Below are 13,413 nucleotides of genomic sequence, written 5' to 3' on the forward strand. Positions count from 1 at the left end.
GTGACATTTTTGGGCTCATTATAGCAACTGCTGATTTATGGCTGGCAAATGAAGAGCTGGTCCCTTTTTTTGTGGGACTCTCAGAGCGGTGCTAAGTGCCCATGAAATTGCTTGTATAATGTAGTTTAAATCCAATCGCAGAGAAAGATTCCCCCGTTGGCCAAAGTGACATTTCCATTCTCCACACCAAGTTTATTTTAGGCCACTTAGGAGCTGGGAATGCCCGGAGCAGGGTCAGGGGTGGACTTACCTTCTGGGCCCAGGTGAGGCCCGACGGACGGGGAGAGAGGGATGCTTCCCTGTCCCATGTCACCTCCTCTTCCCGCCCTGCTTCACCTGGGCCTTGCTGGCCCGAGGGGCTGGGCGGATCACCCGTTCTGTGTGCTGTGGGGTGTGAGGTGTGAGGCAGCCGCGAGGGCCAACTGACTGGAAGCCACCAGTATGCAGACCCCTAGTCCTGACAAGCACGTATCCTCACTGGTTTGGAGTGCGCGGTGTGGCGAGAAGCCGCCCTGATGTGCACAGGCGCTGGCTGCTGCCTGGGCTGGTCCGACCTCTCCCAGCTGCCCCTGGCAGTCCTGTCTGGGAAGGCTGACTGCTGCCGCCAGCCTGCCCGACACAGAGAACCATCATCCTGACTGACGCTGGACCAGGGCCACTCTGGTCAGGGCTCTGGGAGGAGCAGATAGGAACTTTGCGATTGAAAGGACCTCGCGGGTATGTCCGTCCCTCCGAGGAGGCCCTGCCCTGGGCCGGACTCGAACACCGGTCTCCTCCGGCACCGCCTACTCCACACGGACCTGCTAACTCCTCACAGCCACCCTCAGAGAGAGAGGCAGCCTTAGGAGCAACACTGCCCTACTTTATAGATGAGGAAAGGCAGGCTCAGCATGGTGAAGCCCCTCCCTCACCGAGGTCCCCCAGGAGCTACGATGTCCCGTCACCCACTCTGTGACTCACGCCACTGGGCCCCTCAGGCACTGCTGAGGTCACCCTGCTGACCGGCACCATTATTATCCCCATTCCACAAGTGGGAGAAGTGAAGCGTGCCTAAGCAGACAGCTTGCCTGGGGCCCACATAACCAGGGTTCCACCCCAACCCTGCCAGCACCCATACAGGTCTTCCTGTGTGCCTCCCTGTCCCCCTGCCTCAGAGGAAGCTCTGGGCTGTGCTCTGGTCTGGAATGGCTCAGGACGCCAGGAAGGGGGTCTGTGGGCCAGCAACTCACCTCCCCCAGGGCCGAGACAGTTGTGACCACCTATAGTGGGTTAAGTCTCACCATTTAGAATGCCACACACAGTATTAACGGGCCAGCCACCGTGGGCATCCAGGCCTCGCTGGTCCACGTCGCCGGAAGTGGTGGGGGTGGGGCTGAGGATGCTCAGTTGGTCGGGCACTCGCCTGGCACCGTGAGGCTCTGGGTTCGATTCTAGGCACCGCGTAACAGGTCGTGACGGCACACAGCTGTGACCCAAGCACTTGGGGGAGAGGGGCAGCAGGATCTGAAGTTCAAGGTCATTCTTGTATATGCATCAAGTTTGAGGCCCACCTGGAACGAACGAACACACACACACACACACACACACACACACACACACACACACACACACACACGAGACCCTGCTGCAAATAGGAAACAAGGCGGCAAGCTTGGCCGTGGCCGAGGAGTGGTGGGTGGGGCCTGTGGTGGGTGGGGCCTGTTCCTCAACCTTGTGCATGGGTGCGGTGTCCTCTACGAACCTTACGCTTTGGTTCAAAAGTTGCAAGTGTGGGACCAGTGTGAGAGAGGAAGGGGACTGGGCAGCTCCTGGAGCCCTGGTGGGGAGTCAGGGGCGGCGGGCGCCGGCCTCACTCACCTGTGCCTCGGTCTCCCTGCAGGCGAGTCAGTGGCCAGCTCCATGCACTCCACCCGCTACCCAAGCCCAGCCGAGCTGGATGCCTACGCCGAGAAGGTGGCCAACAGCCCACTGTCCATCAAAATCTTCCCCACCAACATCCGGGTGCCCCAGCACAAGCACCTGAGCCGCACGGTCAACGGCTATGACACCAGCGGCCAGCGCTACAGCCCCTACCCCCAGCACGCCCCCGGCTACCAGGGCCTGCTGGCCATCGTCAAGGCTGCGGTCTCCTCCTCCTCCTCCTCCTCCTCCGGCTCGGCCGTGCCTGCGGGGCACACCAAGAGTGTGCTGAAGAGTGTGGAGGGCAAGCGGACTAAACTGTCCCCGGCCCCCGTGCGGGTGGGCATCGCACCCTACCCGGTGCCCAGCGCCCTGGGGCCCCTGGCTTACCCGAAGCCACCCGAGGCACCCGCCCCACCCCCCAGCCTGCCGGCCGCCGCCGCCGCCACCTCGGTGATCCCTCTGCCGGGCCGGGGCCTGCCCTTGGCGCCCTCCAACCTGCCCTCCATCCACAGCCTCCTCTGCCAGCTCAACCAGCAGTGCCAGGGCCCGGGGGCTGCACCAAGCGCCTGTCAGGGCGTGGCGGTGCCCCACCCCAGCCCCGCCAAGCACGGCCCGGTGCCCAGCTTTCCTAGCATGGCTTACTCAGCCACGGCCGGGCTGCCGGACTGCCGGAAAGGCACAGAACTGAGCCAGGGGGCCACGTCGGCCCTGACGCTGGCGGGGGCCACCAAGCCTGCAGGGTATGCCGAAGGCGGCCTGGACTACCTGCTGTGGCCCCAGAAGCCGCCCCCGCCCCCGCCCCCGGCACTCCGAGCCTACGGAGGAAGCGGCACTGTCACCAGCAAGTCCCCCGAGACGACGTGTGGCGGGCGGGCGTTCGAGAGGGCCAACGGGTCGCCCCACAACTGTGGCGTGGGGCTGCCCACCAGCTTCACCGTGGGTCAGTACTTCGCGGCCCCCTGGAACAGTGTTCTGGTGACGCCGACCAGCGACTGCTACAACCCCACGGCGGCGGCGGCGGCGGCGGCGGCGGCGGCAGTGACAGAGCTCGGGCCAGGAGCGGCCAGGGAGCTAGCGGGGCCTCCCGCCGACGCGCTCTCGGGCCTGGCGAGCAAGAGCGTGTGCAATACCGCGGTGCTGAGCAGCAGCCTCCAGTCGCTGGAGTATCTCATCAATGACATCCGGCCGCCCTGCATCAAGGAGCAGATGCTGGGCAAGGGGTACGAGACGGTGGCCGTGCCCCGGCTGCTGGACCACCAGCACGCCCACATCCGCCTGCCTGTCTACAGATAAGGTCTGCCCGCCCGGCGGGCACGTGGACTGACGGACAGATGGACAGGGTGCTGGGGGTTGGCAGGCCACGGCACAGGCTGGTTACCCTCCGTCCGGGCTGCTGCGGAAGGCAGGCAGGTTGACCTCACATACCAGGGCTTCTCCCCCAACTTGCTGCCCCAGGAAGCAGGGGGGGTCCAGGGCTGCCTGCAAGGTCTGTCCTTCCTCCACTGAGGCAGGGAGAGAGGACCTTCTGCAGACAGGAAGTTCCTTCTGGGGCTCCAGCAGAGGCGCTCAGACTAGGGGTGCTCCAGTCAGCACTGGGTTTCTACCCACAATTCCCTAGTCTCTCAGAAAAGGAGCAGAAGGGATCCATAGGAAGTCCCTGGGTCCAAAGTGCCCCCCCTCCACCAACTAATCCAGGTAAAGACTACTCTGACTCCAGACTCCTAGAGGCCTCAGGACTACCAGCCCCCCCCCTTCCTCCTGACTCTCCCCTCCCCATCCTTCCTAATAGGAATCACGCCCCACCCTCCTCTCTACACCCTGGACCAGCCTCTTCTCTGTTCCCTCCGATACACCTTATAGGGCTGCTGGGAACAGCTGGTGCACTGCACAAGGGCACATTGCCCAGGGAGACTCCCCTTGCATCCTAGACTTGTATATTTATGACAGTTGTCTGCATTTCCAGGAAGGGCCACCATTTCCCTATTCGCACAAAGATGTCACAGGGGCTAAATTCCGACTCCGTTCACACGGACGATCTTGTCCTTCTTCCAGTGTGGGGTCTCCTGGGAACTACTGAGAGGGTGGCCTACTGGCTATAACTGGAATACCCAATCCAGCTCCTGTTCTGCACCCCCACCCCCAGGCCTGGCCTGCACTGCTGTGGGGGGGTAAGATGGGCGGGGGAGGGGGGTAGATGAACCCAAGAAGTCGTCAAGGCCTGCAGTCCCCCGGCCCCAGCCCGGCCCCCTGGCGCTCGCTCCGGAAGCGGTACCGTATCTCTCCAAGGCCTGTCCAAGCACTAAGTGCATTTACAAATCTCTGAGAATGTTTTTTTATACTAAAATTGACCATTATATTCTACTGTGAGAAGTGCAGCCTGCACTATATTGTTTTAAAAACGAAGAGAAAGAGAAAAAAAAAAAGAAAACAGATGGTGTCTCAGCTGTGAGCTCGCTGTGAAGCTATTTGCTGGCTCCCTCCCTCAGGGATCCACAGGAGGGCGCCCCAGGGAGCCTGCAGGGGTGGGGCGGGAGGGTGGCGTACTCGGTGTTCCATGCCCAAGTTATTACAAAACTCTTCAAGCTGGGTGCTGCCCCCACGCGTTCTACGTCACGTTCGGTGGCCCAGGGTCCATCCACAGGAGCAAGACCTCGGAGTCAAACCTGAGCGCCCAAAGCTCTCTCTAGGGCTGGGGTGGTTTCACCCACCCCACCCCCCGCCCCATCATAAGCTGCTCCCCAGCTTCTGTCTATCATCCTCCCAGCCTAAATGGTGGCAGAGTAGCTGGGGACAGGCTTGCCATCATCCTGGCCAGCCCAGAGGACACTGGGCCAGACACCCGGCACATACCCATACCCTGTCAATCCTGTCACCGAGAGCTTGTCATTCACCAGGGACCAGTTGGGACTTGCCAGAGACTCACAATGTTCTTGGAAGGTGGGAGTCTCTTGCCTAAGGATATAATGCCGTGGACCAGGTGCCCACATGGAGAAAGACAAGAAACCTGACCTACGGTCTGTGGGGGGGGGAGGGTGAGCCCAGAGCACCCAGCAGGATGAGAGCCCGGAAGAGGGGTCCAACCCCACAGCATGTGGGTTTCATTGCACCCTATCCACACCCATGCTTGTCTCCAGCTCCTCTCCTGTCCAAGAGCCACATACCTATGCCAGGGGGAAAAAAATGGGACCTCCAGTCTGAGGCAGCCCTCCTGCCCCACGCGGAGCCCTGGCCGGTGTGGTGGGGCTTAGGGCAGAGGTAAGAACGTCCCAAGTCAGTCAAGCCCTCAGCTGGGGCTGCAGTCTCCTGAAACCTCTTAGCAACCCAGAGTCCGCTCAGAGGGAACAGCCTCCACGTGGCCACGTGTGGACAAGACCAGGCTTTTCCGTGGGAAGGTCGTGAGCCAGGTATATCTGATAGACCAGGGGGATGTGGGAGACCAGGCTACCCAGAGAATCAGCAGGTGACATGACCTCAGTGGCCCAATCAGGTGAGGAATGAGATCACACCCGTTTCCCAGCGCAGACACAGGACCCGAGGAACACCTGGAAAATAATGGTAGCCCCACACTACCTACAGCCACAGCCAGTGGACACCCAGAGCCGAGATAGGCACAGCAGGCAGCTGGACAGGGTCTGAGCCCCAGCTGCTACACTGAGCTGCCCTTAACTGGGCTCCCCCCTCCCACCCCCAAAAAAAACCCTGATGAACCAACCCAACCCTGTGGCTGGGTTCCTTCTTCCCGGGCCTCAGTTTCCCTTCTGGGAGCTGAGATGGCTGACCTGAAGAGCATTCTCGAGGCTGTGGCACTGACCCATGCTTTCACGGTGACCCTGGATTGCAGGGCAGCCTTGGGACAGGTCAGGCCACCAGAGCCATGGAAGGTGACCGTCAGAGCTGGCTCAGGACCAAGCAGCCCCCGCTGGCACGGAGCGTGCTCTGCACAGGTCAGTGGTGAGGCCCACAGCAAGGTCATGGCCCACAGCCCCCTAGCCGAGGCTGCCGAGAAGCCCTCCCATTCCATCTCTGCTCCTAGCCGCTCTATGCACGGCTGGAGGTAACATACAGCCTCCAGGTTTTGTTTGCCTTCAGAACCAGGGCTTGGCCTGCATGGCTGGGCTGCGGTGGGGCTGCATGCGGGGCTGCATGTGGGGCAACCAAGCCGACAGAAGCAGCCTCCTCCACCCTCTCCCTCCTGAGCTGCGGTTCTGTTTCTGTTCCTACATGGCAGGCTCTCCCCCTGGAACTATCTTGGGCTCCCATGTCTCCAGGCTGAGTAGGTGATCAGGTGGTCAGGCATGCCGTACCACACTCCTGGCATGCCGTACCACACTCCTGGCCACAAAGTCAGTGCCACCAAGGGGCAGCTTCTGCATCTGACCAGATCAGGACAGTCGGGGACTAACAGCAACTGGAACAGAGACACCAAGTCTAAATGCCTTAGGTTCTAAGCCCCAGCACTACCCGAAACAAGAAACCCAGAGCTACGCAGACCACACCGGCATATTGAAGGTTCTGAAAAGTCCTGCAGGCTAGATGTCCTTCAGGCAACATTTGAACTTAAGTTTTTGTTTCTATTAATGTCCCAGGGAACAAAACTTTGTTCGGGAAACTGTGTTTGTGTTGCAGTGGAGGAAAAATTTTAAATGAGTGCCTTCTCCCTGGGCCTCAGTTTCCCCAATTGTAACACAGGGCTTCATAAGGAGCTGCAGGGAAGCAAGGATTTGAATCCAACCATAACCAGGAGTTGCTGGGCCTCATATCTAGGTTGATAGCATCCTATTAGGAAGAGGAGGACAGTGGGCAGCCACTCTGAACACCCATTTGTTTGTTCAAGGCAGGAACCCTCGAACTCAAGATCCCCCTGCCTCAGCCTCCCCAATGCTGAGGTTACCGGCATGTCCTAGCACACCCAGATGGGTACCCCTACTTTGATGGGCAAACAGGCCCAGGGAGGGAAGGCAATTTGCTTGAGATCACACAGCAACTGGATCCTAAACCCCCCAGAAGCTGGGCCACCTTCTTCTCACAGAGAGAACACAGGCTTCTCCCAAGTCCTGTGTTCCTTTGGCCTCTTCTGAGGAGGCCCCAGATGTGACCACAGCTGGAGCACCAGCTGCTGTTAAACCTAAGCACCTTTGTAAAGGCCTGAGACACTAAATTTTAAACAAACCCTTGTGGGGCTGGAGATATGCCTCAGTGGTACAGCGCTTGCTTCTAAGATCTGGGTTCCACCTCCCGCAACTCCCAAGAAGGCTACTAGAAAACACACCCTGTAATAAGACAGGACTCAGGTTCAAATCCTGCCTCAGCCACATCCTCACTGTGTGTCCCAGAGTGGTTTCCTTTATGGGGCTCTCACTTCTTTCTCTACAAAATGGAGTTAAAATGCTGTGCTTCCTACCTATGTGGTGAGTGACAGAGACCGTGGCTTCACTCGTTAAGGTGAGAAAGAAACGTATTCTCTCACATAATCAAAGGATGCCTTAAGGGCAGGGTAGCCCAGGGGTTGGCTGGGTCATAAGGAGCTCAGTGGTGTCATCAGGGACCCCATGCCCTTCCCATCACTGTCTTAGTCTATTGTTGTGGAGGGACACCATGACCACGGCATTATTAGGGAAAGCACTTAACTGGGGGCTGGCTTACAGTTTCAGAGGCTTCATCCACTGTCACCGTGGTGGGAGCTTGGCAGCAGTCAGACATGGTGCTGGAGCCGAAGCTGAGAGTTCGACATCCTGGTCCACAGGCAGAGAAAGCAAGACTGACCCTGACATGGGCTTTTGAAATCCCAAGGCCCAACCTCAGTGACACGCCTCCTCCAACAAGGCCACACCTCCTAATCCTTCCCAAACAGTGCCACTCCCTGGTGACTAAGCATCCAAATCATGAGCCTGTGGGGGCCATTCTTATTCAAACCAGCACAATCTGGTCTGGTCTCTCAGCCTCCCTTCCTAGTCACAAGATAGCTGCTACAGTTCCAGTCACCACTTCCAGACCCACCAGTGAGGAGCAGCTGGGACGGACGGACGGGGACACACACACACACACACACACACACACACACACACACACAAAATGAACAACAACAAAACCCCAAAGGGCCGGAGAGATGGCTCGGTCGTTAAGATCACCGGCTGCTTTCACAGAGGACCTGGGTTTGGTTCCCAGCATCCACACCGTAGCTCACAACCACCTGTAATTCCAGTTCCACACCCTCTTCTGGCCTCCATGGGCGCTACACTCACGTGGTGCACAGGCACTTGCAGGCAAAACGAGAAATAAATAAATCACTTAAAAAATAATCAAGAAAACTCAGCAGTAGCCAAACGCGTTCACTTCTCAGGCATCTGCGGTAGCTCTGCACCAGCAAAGGCTCATCCTCGCCTCAAGGCTGGCCACCAAGGTCTGCTCGCATCCCATTGGTTCACACACGTCACATGGTCGAGGCCAGGTGTAAGAAATTATGCTCAGCTCACAGCAGGGGGCGAAGCAAAGTTCAGCTGCTAAAGGGTGTGGATGAGCAGTGGGCGGGACGAGCAGATGGCACACATCTGTCACACCTGCACTTGGGGGGTGGAGACGGGATTGAGAGCTCATTCGCCAGTCTGGGGTACCGGGCAGAAGGGAGCAGAGGGCTGTGGTGCAACCTAGCATAACTGCTAAAAGCTAACTTTCCTGGGGTGGGGGAGACGGCTGCTCCCCCTTCTCAGTTCAGTCTTCAGGAACTCGGGGCAAATAAGGTCTGACCAATGAGAGAGCGTTCCTCTTCCCTGCCCTCAGAGATTGGCTCAGGAGTGGACCTGTGTCCTGAGCCGGCCCAGCAAGAGGCAGCCCTGGGTCTGGGCCTGGGACGGTGGATGAAGCTGGAAACTTCCTGGGCCGGCACCTTGGTGACGATGTCCTGGGATAAAAGCCCGGACTGAGGCCCGAAAGACAGAGTCTTGAGGACCCCGGCTGAGCCCCTGGATCTAGCTATGTCTGAAGCCAGGCTGCATGATCATTTTCGGTCATAGGGGCCAATTTATGAGCCCAGCCAGGCGGCGAAGGCCTGTGACCCCTCCAGCTGGGAGGCTGAATTAGGGCGCTGGGTTCGCAGCCAGCTCGAGCTGTTACAGAGCAAGTTCGAGGCTGAGCTGGGCAACCCAGGAAGACTCAATCACCAGGCCATACGCAGATGTCACATATAACAGAAAAGGTATGTCTACTACTCATGAGGAGTATTAAGGCTACCAGCTTGGGCTAGCGAGATGGCTCAGCGTGCAAGGAGGCTGGCCACCAACACTGGTGATCTGAGTACATGGTAGAGGGAGGGAAACTGATTCCTGACCGTTATCTTCTGACCTCCGCATGTGTGCCGTGGCATGTGTGCTCCCACGCACACAAAAAAATGATTAAATGTAACAAATTTTAATTAAAAAGAGGGGCTGGAGAGATGGCTTCGTTGTCCTAGGTCCTAGCCGACATGTTGTGACCCACAAGTCGGCTCACAACAGTATGGAACTCCAGTTCCAAGGGATCTGCGCCCTCTTCTGGCCTCTGCACGCACTGCATGCACACGGTTAACACATGCAGGCGAAACACCCACACACATAAAAAAAATTAAGTTAAAAAAAAAATCTAAAGAGTGTCAACTTTGTAAGACTCCCCGTGAGATTTAAATGAGGCGACACAGAAGCCCGGAGGGGTCCTCTTTCTGTTAACGAAAAGAGTGCATGGGGCGGGGGATGTCCTTGTAGGTCTGCACTCGCAGGGTGGCTGTGTGCCCCTGAGCCAAATACCCCTGCACTTAGTTCACAGCGCGGAAGGAAGGTTGGGGGCTTGGTCCGGTGGCAGAGTGCTTGCCTACCATGCCTGAGGCCCTGGATTCCATTCCAGAACCGTAAGGAACGCTGGAGGAGATGGACTGGGCCTCGGGCTGGGATCAGCAGGTCTATGTCCCCGTCGTTGTCATGAATTACGACTTCCGAATTATGACGTCACAATGCTTCATTGTGACACCACTGCCCAACTGTGCCATCACCGGTCTTCAAAGGTTGGGTACTCCTAACGAGACGGCTAATTCTCAAAGCTTGGTGACATAGCACCACACATGGTGGGAGCTTTGGCTCTCTCCCAAAAAAATGCTGTCCCACAGATCACCAGACTGGGGGGGGGGGCGCATCAAAATTCACAGATGGCCCCAACCACAAGTGGATCACTTGCCCATCATTGTGAAGTCTGAAAGTTTTAAGTGGAACTGTCCCATGCCGGGAACTGTGCTCCAGCAAACTGTCGATCCCTCCGTCATTGATAAGCTGTGGGACCCCATGTGGTGTCTGTCAAGTCCCCAGCCTTAGTGACACTTCAGGCAGGCAGGCCCTGACCCCAGGGTCCAGTTAGTGGAGAACACACCACAAGGGAGGATTGCGGCTGCTGGAGGGAGGGGCTGGAGGGGTCAGGGCGCTTCAGATGGGAGGAGGGAGGGTCGTTTGGACGTGGGGTGTGGCCTGAGGCTGAAAAATCAAAGACCTTGCCCAGGGTTGCCTTGAACTCATTCTGTAAACTTGAACTCTGGTTCATTTTGAGACAGTCTCATTATGCAGCTCTGGCTGTCCTGGGACTCATTCTGCAGACCAGGCGGGCCTCGAACTCACTGAGATCCATTTGACCCTGCCTCTGAGGCTTGTGTCACCATGCCTGGCTAAACAGTGATCTTTTAATGCCACCCAAATGAACCACAGCCTTTTTCAGTGACATTACTGAAGGCAGAGACAGGACATGGGGGGGGGTGATAGCAGATGCTCCCAAAGCCTCCCTGGACTCCCCCATCCTTTCTCACAGCTCTGACCGGCTAGGGGGTCACTTCCTCCATGTTTCTTCTCTCCGCCCCTTTAGGCAATTACTGCTTCCTGCTTGCTGATTGGCTGAAGCATCAGACATGACACAACCTTGGCAGTCCGAGGGCTGAGGCTAGGCTAAGGGGGTCCACGGCACAGGTTGAAGAGATAGAGGCAGAGTCCTTCTCTCGTGTGTTCTGGAGGTGACTGGATTCGGCTCTTAATGAATCAGTCCTGGAATTAGCCAGCGTCCGTGGGATGATAAATACTAATTTTTCTGTTGACTGGCTATCTCAACCACACAACTGTGTGTGACCACTACAACCACAACCCTGTTTAGTGTGGGAGTCCCAAGGAGTCATCTTCATTCCTTTTAGTGGCCCAATTATATTCCATTATATAGACAGACTGCTGTGGGATGGTCTTCCTGTATGCTGTGACTACGTGCTGCTACCACATAATTTAATTAAAAAGAGGGGCTGGAGAGATGGCTCAGTGGTCCTAGGTCCTAGCCCACATGTTGTGATCCATGTGGTGAATAAAGAAGCTATCATTCCGGGTGGTAGTGGCGCACACCTTTAATCCCAGCACTCGGGAGGCAGAGCCAGGCGGATCTCTGTGAGTTCAAGCCCAGCCTGGTCTACAGAAACCCAGGACAGGCACGAAAAACTACAGAGAAACCCTGTCTCAAAAAGTCATATATATATGACATATTAAATATATATTAAATATAAATAAATATATATATATTAAAGAGAAGGAGGAGGAGGAGGAGGAGGAGGAGGAGGAGGAGGAGGAGGAGAAGAAGAAGAAGAAGAAGAAGAAGAAGAAGAAGAAGAAGAAGAAGAAGAAGAAGAAGAAGAAGAAGAAGAAGCAGCAGCAGCTGCCTTGGCTTATGGCAAGACAGGTTATAACCAGGCAGGAAATCTAAGCAAAGAGAGGGAGAAGAAAGGCAGGGTCAGGGGAGACAGGAGCACTGCCAGGGGAGCAGGATGTAATAGAACACAGGTAAAGCCACAAGATTCGTGGCGATACATAGATGAATAGAAATGGGTTAATTTAAGATGTAAGAGCTAGCTAGCAATAAGCCTGAGCCTGGACTAAATGGTCTGTAATTAATATTAAGCCTCTGAGTGATTATTTTATAGAAACGGCTGCTGCCTGGGCAGGACTGGGAAACTTCAGTCTACATTATACCACGCTTTGTTTATCCACTCATCCCTAAGCCTGGGAAACTGAGGCTTATGACCATGCCCCAAGGACTCTAAAAATTCCTGAGGCAACGCTAGCACCCAGTTCTCTGCTCTGAAGGGAGAGCCTTCTGGAACATTCTCCCACGTTTTCAACTTCACTGTGCCAAATCAGCACCCAAGATAGACGGGGCCCTCCCTGTGTCTCCAGCATGCATCTTCAGGGAATAGCCAGCTGCCATCTTGTTTTGTGATCACCCAAAGAGCAAGCCCAGGACCTGGCCTTATGTCCACGGGTATTTACACCTCATCCAGAGTCAAGGGAGGATCATCAGCAGCAAACCCCTCCTGCTCAGATCCTCACCTGCCCCAGCTGCTCCTGCCCCATACCCAACCTAAGGGAAAGACACCATTTGGCCCTTCAAGCTCTGTCCTGTGGTTCTGGGGAGGCTCAGCCAGGTTGGTCACCCTGTCTCCTGGTCACAAGATGGACTCAGGCCTGTAATGACACCCAGAGTCCCTGCAATGGTTCTGGGACTCCTGTTGAGAATGCTAAGTGGGCCACCTTCTCTAAGCACTGATGTGTAAGGGGGCAGCAGGGCACCCTGGGAGGCTGGGCGCCCACAGGATCCTGGGCCAAACACAGGAGAGTTGTGCTGTCAGGAAGGATGGTCTGGCTTCCTCCTCACAGAGTGGTACACTCACCATCTCTGCTTTCCTGTTACCATCTGCATCCTCCAACAAACAAGGACACAGAGGCTCAGAGAGGTAAATGACCCCATGCCACTCTCCAGCACAAGATGCCATGGCCTGGGTTTAGGTAGAGGGGGAAAGCCAGTGTGCAGCCTGGGCCCTGGGCTCTGGCCACTACAGCTGCCTTCCACTATGACCTCCTCAGACATCCATGCTCCCTGTGGATGCCTCAGAGGGTCGGAGGCGCTCACCTGAGCTGGGGAGGTCAGAAGGGACACCACCAGCTACGGACTCCTCTGTGCAGAGTCTGCAGGTGTGTGGGGACCTCTGCTTGTGCCAGGAGAGCAGCGGCCTCCAGTACCACTCCACGGCTCCTCCCTCCCCAGCATCCCTTTCCCACCAGCGTCTCTCCTCCCTGACCGGCACTGTGACTCCCCACAGCATCACACTTCTTCCCTCATCTCTGCCTCCCAACACACTGCTCCATCCTCACCTGGCTCTCAAATACCACCTCCACCAGGATCACACCCACCACCTCCTCCACCTCCACCAGGATCACACCCACCACCTCCACCTCCACCAGGATCACACCCAACACATCCTCTACCTCCACCAGGATCACACCAACCACTTCCTCTACCTCCACCAGGATCACACCCACCACCTCCTCCACCTCCACCAGGATCACACCACTGGCCTTTTCCCAGGCACCAACACTCTGGTGCCTGGTGCTCATCCACAGGTTTCCAGCATTCCCACCTCCCTCGGTGACACTGTGCCTGTCACTCTCCACTTCCGTCCTCATCCCCACCATC

General features: G+C 56.8%; 1 protein-coding gene across 1 annotated transcript in view; it reads left to right on the top strand.

Moving 5' to 3' along the window:
* Nucleotides 1–4,411, top strand: part of Fam222a (family with sequence similarity 222 member A) — a 47,754-nt gene extending 43,343 nt beyond the window's left edge. Inside the window, exon 3 of the mRNA XM_028854773.2 lies at nt 1,880–4,411. Coding sequence (XP_028710606.1) covers nt 1,880–3,195 — 1,316 coding nt within the window. The 3' untranslated portion in view covers nt 3,196–4,411. The remainder of the gene's footprint in view (nt 1–1,879) is intronic.
* Nucleotides 4,412–13,413: the final 9,002 nt, after the last annotated feature.

Source organism: Peromyscus leucopus, chromosome 23, assembly GCF_004664715.2.
Source record: "Peromyscus leucopus breed LL Stock chromosome 23, UCI_PerLeu_2.1, whole genome shotgun sequence".
NCBI lineage: Eukaryota > Metazoa > Chordata > Mammalia > Rodentia > Cricetidae > Peromyscus > Peromyscus leucopus.